The sequence below is a fragment of the Ursus americanus genome, chromosome 2, assembly GCF_024610735.1.
Source record: "Ursus americanus isolate L20-20 chromosome 2, mUrsAme1.1.p, whole genome shotgun sequence".
Classification (NCBI taxonomy): Eukaryota; Metazoa; Chordata; class Mammalia; order Carnivora; family Ursidae; genus Ursus; species Ursus americanus.
The window spans coordinates 25,943,946-25,956,600 of NC_142128.1; the positions used below are offsets into that span (position 1 = coordinate 25,943,946).

Consider the following 12,655-nt stretch of genomic DNA (forward strand, 5'->3'; position numbering starts at 1 on the left):
ATGCTTACCACAAAAATATAATTATCATCTTTTGCTGTACAAAGTTACAACTGTATTACTGATGGTATTCCCTCTGCCTTACTTTTATATCCCTGTGATTGATTTATTTTATAACTGGAAGTTTGTACCTCTTAATCCCCTTCGCCTGTTTCCCTCTTCCCCGCTCCCCCCTGCCCTCTGGCAACCACCAGTATTTTCTCTGTATTTATGAGTCTGTTTCTGGTTTTTTTGTTGTTGTTCATTTGTTTTTTCAGATTCCACATGTAAGTGAAATTATATGGCATTTGTCTTTTTCTGAGTTGTTTCACTTATAATACCTTATAGTGTATCCACATTGTTGCAAAAGGCGAGATTTTATTCGTTTTTTATGGCTGAGTAATATTCGTGTGTGTGTGTGTGTGTCTCCACACCAAATTATCAGTGGACATGTAGAATGTATCTGTATCTTGGCTATTACTGTAAATAATTCTGGGATAAACATAAGGGTGCATGTATCTTTTTGAATCAGTGTTTTTGGTTTTTTTTCAGGTAAACACCCAGAAGTGGATCGGATGGTATTTCAATTTTTAACTTTTTGAGGAACCTCTATACTGTTTTCCGTAGTGGCTGCACCAGTTTACATTCCCAGCAACAATGCATGGAGATTCACTTTTCTCCGCATTCTTGATAACACTTGTTATTTCTTATCTTTCTGATTATAGTCAGTCTGACAGGTGTGAGGTGATGTCTCATTGTGATTTTCATTTGCATTTCCCTGGTGATGAGTGATGTTGAGCATCTTTTCATGTGCCTTCTGGCCATCTCTATGTCTTTGGAAAAATGCCTGTCCAGATCCTATGCCCATTTTTAATTAAATTATTTGAGGGGTTTTGGTGCTTAGTTGTATGAGGGTTTTAATATGTTTTCGATATTAACTCCTTATCAAATATTTACACACATCTTCTCCCATTCAGTAGGTTTCCTTTTTGTTTTGTTGATAATTTCCTTTGCTGTAGTCCAGTTATTTATTTTTGCTCATGTTGCCCTTGCCTGAGGAGACAGATCCAGAAAAATACTGCTAAGACTGTTGTCTAAGAGTTTACTGCCTATGCTTTCCTTCAGGAATTCTATGGTTTCAGGTCTTACATTTAAGTCTTGAATCCATGTCGAATATATTTTTGTATGTGGTGTAAGAAAGTGGTACAGTTTCATTCTTTTGATGTACCTGTCCAGTTTTCCCAACACCATTTATTGAGGAGACTGTCTTTCTCCCTATTGTTAGATCCTTGGATCCTTTGCCATAGGGTAAATGACCATATAAGTGTGGATTTATTTCTGGGCTCTCTGTTCTCTTCTGTTGATCTGTGTGTGTGTTTTTGTGCCGGTAGTGTTCTGTTCTTACTACTATTGCTTTTTAGTGTAGTTTGAAATCTGGGATTGTGCTACCTCCAGCTTTGTTTTTCTGTCCCAAGATTGCTTTGGCTATTCAGGGTCTTTTGTGGTTCCATACAAATTTTAGGATTGTTTGTTCCAGTTCTGTGGAAAATGCTATAGGTATTTTGATAGGGACTGCATTGAACCTGTAGATTGCTTTGGGTAGTATGGACATTTTAATAGTATTCTTCCAATCCATGAGCATGATATATCTTTCCATGTATTTATGTGATCTTCAATTTCTTTCATCAGTGTCTTAAAATTTTCAGTATAGTTCTTTCACCACCTTGGTTAAATTTTTCTTAGGTATGTATGTATTCCATTGTAGTTAACGTACAGTATGATATTAGTTCAGGTGTATGATACAGTGATTCAGTAATTCTGTACATTACTGACTGCTCATCATAATAAGTGTACTGTTAATCCCCCGCACCTATTTTTACCCGTCCCCCTGTCCCCACCCAGCTCCCCTCTGGTAACCGTCAGTTCTCTTAAGAGTCAGTTTTTTGGTTTGTCTCTTTTTTTCTTTGTTCATTTGTTTTGTTTCTCAAATTCCACATCATATGGTATTTGTCTTTCTCTGACTGACTTATTTCACTTAGCATTATACTCTCTAGATCCATGTTGCAAAAGGCAAGATTTTCTTTTTATGGCTGAGTAATATTCGAGTGTGTGTGTTACATCTTCTTTATTCATTTATCTATTGATGGACACGTGGGCTGCTTGTATTCAGAGTAATTATTGATAGGTATTTATTGCCATTTTGTTGCTTGTTTTATGGTTGTTTTGTAGTTCTTTTCTGTTCTTCTCACTGTTGCCGACTTTCTTTAGTGATAAACTTGGATTCCTTTCTCTATTTTTTGCATGTCTATTACTGATTTTTGATTTGTGGTTACCATTAGGTTTGCATATAACATCTAATGTATACATCAGTCTATATTGATGTTCACTTAAGTTTGAACCCATTCTATGCTCCTCTCCCCTTCCACATTTAAAGTATATGGTGTTATACTTTACATCCTTTTATTTTGTGAATCCTTTGATTGATTTTTATAAGTATGCTTAATTTTCCTACTTTGTGCTTCCTGCTTTTTGTCCTCCTATTTATCTTTTTTCTTTTCCACTCAGAGTGTCCCCTTTAACATTTCTTGTACAGCTGGTTTAGTGGTCATGAAGTTAACTTTTATTTGTCTTGAAAACACTTTCTCTCTTATTCTGAATGATAGCCTTGCTGGATAGAGTAGTCTTGGCTGCAGGTTTTTTCTTTTCAGCACTTTGAATATATCATGCCACTCCCTTCTGGCCTGCAAACAGTTCTGCTGAAAAATCACCTGTTTGCCTTACAGGGTTTCCTTTGTATGAAACTGTTTTCCCTTGTGGCTTTTAAAATTCTCTATTACTGCTGTTTGCCGTTTTAATTACTATGTGTCTTGGTGTGAACCTCCTTGGGTTGATTTTGATGGGGGCACTCTGTGCCTGCTGGATCTAGATTTTGTTTCCTTCCCCAGATTTGGGAATTTTTCAGCTATTATTTCTTAGACTTTCTGCCCCCTTTTCTCTTTCTTCTCCTTCTGGGATCCCTGTAATGCAAATGTTATTACACTGATAGTGTTGCTGAGTTCCCTAAGTCTATTTTTATTTTTCTTTATTGTTTTTTTCTCCCTCCTATTCAGTTTGATTGCTTTTTAGTACTCTGTCCTCCAGGTCATTGATCCGTTCTTCTGCTTCCTCTAGTCTACTATTTGTTCCATCTAGTGTATTATGAATTTCACTTATTGAGTTATTTATCTTTGATTGGTTCTTTTTATGTTTTCTCTTTGTTAAAGGATCTGAGGTCCTCCACTCTTTTCTACAGTCCAGTGAGTATATTTATGACCATTACTTGAAATTCTTTATTAGGCATATATATTACTTATTTCCATTTTGTTTAGCTTTCTTGCTATGATTTTGCCCTGTTCCCTCATTTGCGACTTATTCCTTTATCTCATTTTGTCTTTTTTTTTTTTTTAAAAGATTTTATATATTTATTCGACAGAGACAGCCAGTGAGAGGGAACATAAGCAGGGGGAGTGGGAGAGGAAGAAGCAGGCTCCCAGCGGAGGAGCCTGATGTGGGGCTCGATCCCAAGACTCTGGGATCATGCCCTGAGCCCAAGGCAAACGCTTAACAACTGAGCCACCCAGGCGCCCCTATCTCCTCATTTTGTCTAACTCTGTGTGTCTGCTTCTATATGCTAGGAAAGTCAGCTCCTGTTCTTGAAAGTAGTGCCCTTATGAAGAAGAGGTCCTGTAGTGCCATGCAGTGTCCTGTTACCAGAACCTGGTGCTTCAGGCGTGTCTACTAAGTGTATTGTGAGTACCCTGTTACTGTGGCTGAGCTGCTTTTGCTTTCGGGTGTCTGCAGCGGCTGTTGTGGGCAGGGTTTGGTCCCTGTGTTAGTGGGCCAACCTGGGGCCACCTCGGGCTTGAGTTGAGTCATACCATACTGCCAGACATGCAGTAACACTCAACTACAGGGCACTTTCCTTGTGTTGACCCCTGAGATTTTGTTGGTGGGTAGGGCCTGCAGTCAGACTGGATGTCTGCTCCCAGCCCATTGCTGGGACCTCCCAGCCCATTGCTGGGACCACAGTCAGAGTGGTGTGTGTGGTTATCTTCCCCTCTCCCTGGAGCAGGAGTCACTTTGGAGTGGTGCTGGCACCTGTCGGGGCTGCAGGCACATTGCCAGGCTTGTGACACTGCTTTGAATGGGCTCTGGCCAAGGGTGCATTGGAGGGAGCAGGTCCACAGAATGCAAGGGCGCATGGTTGTAGTAGGGTTGGTGCAGGTCTGCTGTAGGAGGGGACCTGCGGCCTCCTACAACTCCTGCCGAGGCTGGTGGCTTGGCGTGGGTAGATCTGCAGAAGTGTGGGGATGGGGTGCACAGCGTCATCAAGCTAGCTGGAAAGTGTGCTCTGCTGGTTCCTGCAGCTGTCTGTGTATCTTGGCTGGGCGCAGGGGAGGGAAATGGCACTCACGAGCTCCTTTGTTCTTGGAGAAGTGTCCCAAGGAGCGCTGCTGCTGCAGAACATGCTCTGGTATGAGTAAACCAGTCTTCCTGTTGTATGTCCCAGGATTTTTCAATCTGCTCCTTCCATGTTTTATCTCCGTGGGGCTGTTTCTTGTGCAGTCTGCTTACAGAGTCCATTTCCTGTTGTCCTCCTGGCTCTCCCAGAGCTGAGCCCTCTGATTTTTAAAGTTCCAGGTGTCAAGCTGCACCGATTGTAAGAACTAGCGAAATTATGCCCCTCTGCTTTTCAAAGCTACATGTCGTAATGGGGATTCGTCTTGCCTGTGTGGGCTCCCCATGCCTCGGGTGCCTGGTGTAAGGGTCTGTTTCTTTACCCTGTCCATGCCCGTGGCATCCCTCCCTTGAGTGGACAGTCCTGCAGTCATTTTCGCTCCCACTGGGTCTCCACCTTTTCTACCCTCTTCAAGACCCTCTTCCAATTACTTTTGCAGTAATTGATTTGCAGATACTGAAATCCTTGCATCCCTGGAATAAATAAGAGGTCTTCAGTGTGACCTCTTCTCTACACTTAGCTGTGGGGAGTCTGCTCTGTCCTGTTTTACTCTTTTTAATGCAGTTGTAAACAGTTTTTAAAAATGTCTCCTCCTGGGGCGCCTGGGTGGCACAGCGGTTACGCGTCTGCCTTCGGCTCAGGGCGTGATCCCGGCGTTATAGGATCGAGCCCCACATCAGGCTCCTCCGCTATGAGCCTGCTTCTTCCTCTCCCACTCCCCCTGCTTGTGTTCCCTCTCTCGCTGGTTGTCTCTATCTCTGTCAAATAAATAAATAAAACCTTTAAAAAAAAAGTCTCCTCCTGCTAATTATTGGCATATAGAAATGAAGCAGATTTGTGTGTATTAATTTTGTATCCTACGTTTACTGAATTCATTTATTCTAGTGGTTCTGGGAGTTTTTTGTTGTCTTGTTTTTTGGTCTTTAGGGTTTTCTATCTAGCAGGGTTTGTGCAGGGAGGGGAACTGCAGCCACCTAAAACTGCCAAGCCTGCAGGTCCCTTCCCACAGCAGACCTGCACAAATCATGTCATCTGCAAATAGTGACAATTTTACTACTTTACCAATTTGGATGCCTTTTCTTTTTCTTACATGATTGTTAATGGCTCGGACCTCCGTACTATGTTGAAGAAACATGGGAGAAGAGACATTCTTGTCCTGTACCTGATCTTAGAGGAAAAGCCTTCAGCTTTTCGTTATTGGGTATGATGTTAGCTGTGGGTTGGGGCTTTTATTATGATGAAGTATGTTCCCTCTGTACCCACTGTGTTGAAAGTTGTTATCATGAATAGGTGTTGAATTTTGTCAAGTGTTTTTTTTTCTCTGCATCTAATGAGATGATTTTTAATCCCTCATTTTGTTAATGTAGTTTATTACATTGATTGATTTGCAGATACTGAACTATCCTTGCATCCCTGGAATAAATCCCATTTGATCTTGGTGAGTAATCCTTTCCATGTTTTGTTGACTTTGGCTTGCTAATATTTTGTTGAGGATTTTTGCATTGGTGTTCATCAGGGATATTATTGGCTTATAATTTGCATTTCCCCCCTGTACTATGTATCTTTATCTGGTTTTGGTATCAGAGTAATGCCTTATAGAAGGAATTTGGAAGCAATCATTCCTCTTCCAAGTTTTTGCAGTAATTGAAAAGGATAGGTATTAATTCTTTAAATGTTCAGCTTCACCTGTGAAGCTATCAGGTCCTGGACTTTTGTTTGATGGGAGTTTTTTGATCACTCATTCAATCTCCTTGCTAGTAACCATTCTGTCCAGATTTTCTATTCTTGATTCAGTTTTGGAAGATTGTATGTTCCTAGTAATTTGTCCATTTCTTCTAGATTGTCCAGTTTGTTGGCATATAATTTCTTGTAGTAGTCTCTGAGAATTCTTTGTATTTCTGTTGTGTCAATTGTAATTTCTCTTTCATGTCTGATTTTATATACTTGAGTCCTCTTTTTCTCTCGAGTGTGGCTAAGGGTTTATCAGTTTTACCTTTTTAGGAACCAGCCCTTAGATTCATTGGTCTTTTGTTGTTTTGGGTTGTTTTGTTTTTGGTCTCTATTTCATTTACTTCCACTCTGATCTTCATTATTTCATTCCTTCTGCTGTGGGCTTGTTTGTTCTTTATCTAGTTCCTTTAGTTGTAAGGTTAGATTGTTATTTTTGTTTCTTGAGGTAGACCTGTATTGCCGTTATTTGTCTCAAGGTATTTTTTTATTTCCTTTTTTGGTTTCTTCATTGACCCATTGGTTGTTTACTACCATGTTGTTCAGGGTGGATGTCTTTTTATTTTTTTATCATTCTTTTAGTTACCCTATGTCTTTTGATTAGAGCATTTAAGTCATTTAGTAGTTATCGATAAGTACATACATCTGCCCTTGAATAAGGTGGTGGTTGGTGACACTCACTGAACTCCATGCAGTTGAAAATCCACATATAACTTTTGAATGCCCCAAATTTACTAAGAGCCTACTGCTGACACATATTTTCTGTTATATGTATTATATACTGTATTCTTAAAGCTAGAGAAAAAAATCAGAAGAAGAAAATCTAGTTCTGTACTGCTGTAGAGAAAAAATATCCACAGGTAAGTGGATTTGTGTTGTTCAAGAGCCAGCTGTATCATATGTCTTGGTATGGACCTCTGTGGATTCATCTTGTTTGGGGCTCTCTGTGCTTCCTGGTGCTAGATGTCCATTTCCTTCTCTAGGTTACAGAAGTAATTGGCTATTATTCAAGTAAGTTTTCTGTCCCTTTTTTATTCTCTCTGCTGGGATGCTTGTAATGCAAATCTTCAGCTTGATTTCTAATACCCTGGGTTCCAGATTGCGGATTCGTTTTTCTGCACCCTCTGATATTGATAGACTAGAGGGTATTTTTCATTTGTTGTATTCAGCTCTGATTGGTTCTTTTTTATATTTTCTTTTTGTTAAAGTTCTCACTGAATTCAAGTCCAGCTAGCATCTTTATGACTGTTACTTTGAACTCTTTGTCAGGTAGACTGCTCATCTCCGGTTCAGTTTTGAGGTTTTGTTTTGTTTGGAACATACTCCATTTTGTCTCCTCTGTGTATTTAGTAGGTTAACTACATCTGGTCTTGAAGGTAGTGGGCTTCTGTAGAAGGCATCCTGTGGGGCCAATAGTGCTGTCTCCCCGGGCCACCAGAACCAGGTGCTCCCAGCATGTCCCCTGTGTGGGCAGCAGTGAGATTTGGCCACAACTGTTAGGAGCATTGTGGTAGGCGGGATGCCTAGTCAGTGCCAGTGGTTCTAGTTCTAGCAAGGTAGATGGAAACTGTCAGAACTGCTGCCTGCCAGCATTGGACCAGGGAGGCTAAAAGAGGGCAAGAAAGTTGTAACTGCAAACTCTTCCCTTCCCAGAGAAAATTCCTACAGATTGTTGCCCCTCCCAGCACATGCCCTAAAATCAGTAAATGTCCTTCATGTATAACCCAGCACTTATCAAACTGCTGCCTCAGGCTGGGTCTCAGAGTGATTAAGAGTTGACCCTCAGTTTTCTAGAGCCTTTGGCTCGCCCCGAGTCAAGCCCCACAGAATTCCACAGCTTGACATTATGGGAGCTCATCTTCCTGGTGCTGCATACCCCACCCAATGAGGGGCTTGACCCTCACCACGGATGGGTGATACCCCTCCCACTGTATGGGTCACTGTGCCAAGGATGTGGTTCTTGACCTCATCTCTGCCCCTCTTACCCTTCTCAGTGCAGCTTTTTGTCTCTAGCTGTGTAAGAGCTGTTCTGCTAAGTCTTTGGATTGTTCTGAGTCAGCTGCGTGTTGTGTAGTTGCATCATTGGTGTGTCCGTGGGAAAGGTGAGTTCAGAACCTTTTTTCTTTGCCATCTTCCCGGGAGTTCCCGTGGGTGCAGTGGGGCCCGGGGTGCCCATGTATGCTTGAGCCGCTGCACCTGCATCTTGTGTGTTGCGAGAGCTCGGTATATACCAGTAGATTCCAAGTCCTGTCAAGAGCTGCTTTTGGTAGAAAAGTTAATTGCACCATCTACCTTTTATCAGTCTTCTGTAGTGGTTTAAGGCAACATTCAAGTCCAGACTTGAGGCCCTCAAATTAGGTAACAGTGACTCTTTGAAAGTAGACACCTTTTCAAGGTTCTTTTTCTAGTTCAAAAAAAAAAAAAAAACCACCCACGTGACAGATGTTACTTGCCTTTTTCAGTTTCTTGATACAGGCCGATCTGAAGGCCACTTGTGCAAAGACACTGCTACTCTGTGGACAAGACTGGATTTTAATGCTTTGACAATTCCTACTTCCTGTCACAATAATCTGGGTAGAGGCCAAAGCTTAAACCAATTTGTGTATGTAAAAATAAAACAACAAAAGCAAAGCAGGTCTTTCTCAACTTGGCTTCACAGCCCCAGTCAGGTCCTTGTTTGCAGAGGGAGCCTGAGGGCCAGTTCAGTCAGGTGACCCATATCTGGTTGTTTGCTTCGCTTCTTGATGTATTCCAGAGTTTTCACCTAGGAGGAAAAGGAACGATCAGTATCCTTTCAGGTTTACCAACTCGCCAACAATTCAACCATACTGCGAGCTTATGCTCTCTTACAGCTAAAGTCTTTTGAAGGATAAAGGAGGGGAAGAAACCAACAAAGTCTGTAAAGTACGGGGCGCCTGGGTGGCTCAGTCAGTTAAGGGTCTGCCTTTGACTCAGGTCATGATCTCAGGGTCCTCAGGGTCCTGGGATTGAACCCCCTCAGCTGGGGGCCTGCTTCTCCCCCTCCCCCTGCCTGTGCTCTCCCTCCCTCTCTCTCTAAAATAAAATCTTAAAGAAAGTGAAGTCTTTAAGTACAACTTCTTAGATTCTAATTTGCTTATAGAATCAGATTTTGGTGTGACCAGGAATAGCTGCTATTTTTATAGATGTGTATTTTATTAAGAGGGAATAAAATGAAGGGAGACGGGGGTTTGTTGAGGCCAGCTGTGTTCTCGCCAGTGGGTTTATGTGTTTCACCAGGACCCCCATGCCTTCCCAGTGCCTCACCATGGTCCTGGTGTCTGCACAGCCATGCCTCTGTGCCAGGTGCCACAGGTTCACGGAGAGCTGGTTGAGTCTGTTGTTGCGCAGGTCCCCGTGGGCCAAGATGCTATTAAAGAAGGAAAGGCCCAGCGAGCTTTGGCGCTTCAGAGCCTGAAATAGAAAAGAGAGATTACCATCTGGCAATGGGGCTCAGGCTGGACCCAGCGTTGATGGCCGCTCTACCGTGGATCTTCTGGAGGGCAAGCTGCTTCACCTCCCAAGTCCTGCCTTCATCTGTAGGAGAGTAAGGTAATGCCAGCTCATAGGGTAAGTGAGGATTGAAGGAGATGAAGCATGTAAAGCCCCTCGTTCTGGGCCTCCCACATAGGCATTACTCGTAAAATGGAAGCAGAAGCAAGAGATACTTTCATGAGACTCTGCACACAGCAGGGTAAAGGAATGAAGTGATGGGCCTTCTTGCGAGTTCAAATGGAAACTGAAAGGCTCCAATAAAATGTCTTTCAGATGTATCCTCAAGCCACCCAAAGTTATAGCCACTACCTAGGGCAGAAATAAAGACCAAATGACAGCTCCCCATAAACGGCCCAGGCCCAGCTTTCATAAGAACTACCCTAAAATACCAAATCTTGCCTCTGATTAGAGGTACCCAAACAAGGAAATTCTAACCAAAATGTCAGGGTAGACCAAACCTGAATTCAACAACAGGCCCTGGAGAAAGGATACAAGTTCTGAAAGGTAAACAGAGGCAAGTGGGAAGGCCAAGTGAACACGTGGGCCTAACTGGCCAGCCACACTCTATCTCATGTCCATGGGGACCCTGGACAGTTGCTGACCTGGGCCTTTGCTGGATGCCCTGGGCTCACAATGCAGACCATCAGCGAGTCCAGCAAAGCAGATAAGAAAGAAGCCCTTAAAGTGGGCCAGGTATTCTGCTCTGTGCTTTTACACAGCTCATCTCATTTAATCTACACAGCACATCTTCATGGGAAGCACATTTCTAACCAGCTAGGTACAGGTAGGTACATGTTTTGCACTCTCTCTCAAGGATCCCAACCCTGGTTATTCAAGCACTACACTGGGTGCCCAGACCTTAGAGAATCCTGGATTATCTGGGTGGGCCCAATCTAATCCCTTGAGTCCTAAAAGGCAGAGAAATTTCTGAGAGACCAGTAACAGAAGAGGCAGAAGGGGTGACATCAGATTTGAAGCATAAGGATGTGACCTACCATTGGTGGCTTTCAAATGGAAGAAGGGGGCCGAAAGCCAAGAAATGCAGGCAACTTCTAGAAGCTGAGAACCACGTCTAGCCAACCGTCAGCAAGGAAACGGGACCTCAGTCCTCCCACTGCATGGAACTCGTCTGCCTACACCCTGAAGAAGCCAGTCAGTCAACACCTTGATTTTGACCTTGTGAAACCTCACCAGTGCCAACTCACCAAACTGATACAATAAATGAATCTTTTAAGCTGTTGAGTTTGTGGCAATTTTTTTTTAAGGCTGCAAGAGGAATCCAATCCACTCCCAGTTTGCAGAGGCACCCAAAGCACGGGAAGCTTTGGTGGAACTTGCTCACGGACCACAGCTAGTAAGTACAAAGCAGGGATTTGAGCTCCAGTTTGTCCGACTGCAAAGCCTGTGCCCACAGCCTCCCATGTTCCACTCCAGCTGATAAAATATTCCCCTAGACCCAGTGTTAGCATCACATTAGGAATCCAAATTCTGTAGAGGCTAAGAGTGCTTTTCTCAAATACTCAAGGTGGACAAAACCAACCTAGTAGCCATTGATCTATCCATTATCATTCCACAGATATTCACGGGAGCCAGATTCGCTAAAAACTGCTGAACCAACTTAATCCCTCCTGCCATCCTCGGGCCAAGTGAGAATTTAAAATCTCTTGGTGGAGGAAAAAAAAAACTATCAAGGAACCGCTTCAAGCACAGTTGGGTAGAGGGTGGCTGAGCAGCAATGAAGAGACCTCCACCGGAGGGCCGGCTGAGCCTGCTTGGCAACGGCCTGGACCAGGTGACAGTCACAGAAGCAGCTGAGCTGACTGAACATCACCATCAAGGAGTGGGGTCATGCTGTGCACTGCCCAAGCCTGGGGCCCTGGGAAAAAAAAGCGGCACGTACCTGGCACAGACTCATTGGCGACTGCCTGCTTGAGGTCCTTTATCTAATCAGACAATGCAGTTGTTCTACCCCAACCAGGAACCTGGGCAGAGATCACCATTCCGTGGGTTCCAGCCCAAGCTGCTGCCTGCCTTTTAAACCAGCCCTCGTCTGATGGCTGGGACAACAGGAGGGTGCATTTTCTGCTTATATCTACGGGACAAAGCTAAAACGAATTCAAATACAACTAAGACTCTCCCCTGAGAGAGGTCCTTTAACTACATTTCATTGAAGTGGGAGACATATTTTAAAAGACGAGAGAGAATATCTAACACCTAGCTATTTCTCTATTCTGTATCTTCTCAGTAATAAGCATTTTACCCTAAAAAGCCCAATGTGCATTTGAAACCACATGTGTTTCAAATGCACAGCCCATTAAAAATGAAACTATGACAGACACCTGAGGGATGAGAAGTCACGCCAGCCAACATGCAAAGACCCCAAAGCCACGAACACATTAGGAGAGAACCTGATTTCAGGGCCTTGAGGCCCCCCCTCCTCTTCTCCAGAGGTTTTTAAATAGAAAAGAGCTCCTTTTCATTCTTTTCCTATGAGAATGGTCATTTCCAGGAAGCTCCATGGGTCTGGCATGATTCCCAGCTTCACCACACCCAAACAAACAACTTCATCAAGCTAGTGAGTAAACTGGCTAGCCCCTTCATGTAGATTTAGGGAAAATTGTGGAAGCAGGGCAGCTACCAGCACCAAGAAATGACCTACTTAGGACTGGCCTCAGCAATGGGGGTTTTTCAACACCTGAAGCTTTGCTTTCCACCCAGTTGAGAAATCTGACCCCTTCTTCCTGGGTACCAGACTCGATTCCCCGCTTGCAGGGCCCCCGCCGTGATGTTCTTGCCTACACTGAATTCCGCGCTACGTTGTTAAAATGAAGGATGGCATGTTCCATTTTATCTCAGTCCATCCATATTTTTCTAATAAATGTGCAGAAGTGGAAGGACATTTTCAGTGAATGTCCCTGGTATTTATGGGAGTTGAAATGT

General features: G+C 43.2%; 2 protein-coding genes across 4 annotated transcripts in view; one reads left to right on the forward strand and one right to left on the reverse strand.

The window, feature by feature from the left end:
- The window catches only part of KNOP1 (lysine rich nucleolar protein 1), a 31,409-nt gene extending 22,571 nt beyond the window's left edge, over positions 1 to 8,838 (forward strand). Inside the window, exons 6-8 of one of the 3 annotated variants that reach the window (XR_015727826.1) lie at positions 529 to 554; positions 3,240 to 3,272; positions 3,651 to 8,838. The gene's annotated coding sequence lies outside the window, so the exon portion shown is untranslated. Of the gene's footprint in view, positions 1 to 528 lie in introns of all 3 variants that reach the window. The other 2 variants (XR_015727825.1, XR_006775118.2) reach the window with 2 other exon arrangements.
- Positions 8,717 to 12,655, reverse strand: part of VPS35L (VPS35 endosomal protein sorting factor like) — a 110,015-nt gene continuing 106,076 nt past the window's right edge. Inside the window, exons 30-31 of the mRNA XM_045770928.2 lie at positions 9,488 to 9,634; positions 8,717 to 8,966 (exon numbers count right to left, since the gene is read on the reverse strand). Of these exons, the coding sequence (XP_045626884.2) occupies positions 8,868 to 8,966; positions 9,488 to 9,634 (246 nt within the window). The 3' untranslated portion in view covers positions 8,717 to 8,867. The remainder of the gene's footprint in view (positions 8,967 to 9,487; positions 9,635 to 12,655) is intronic.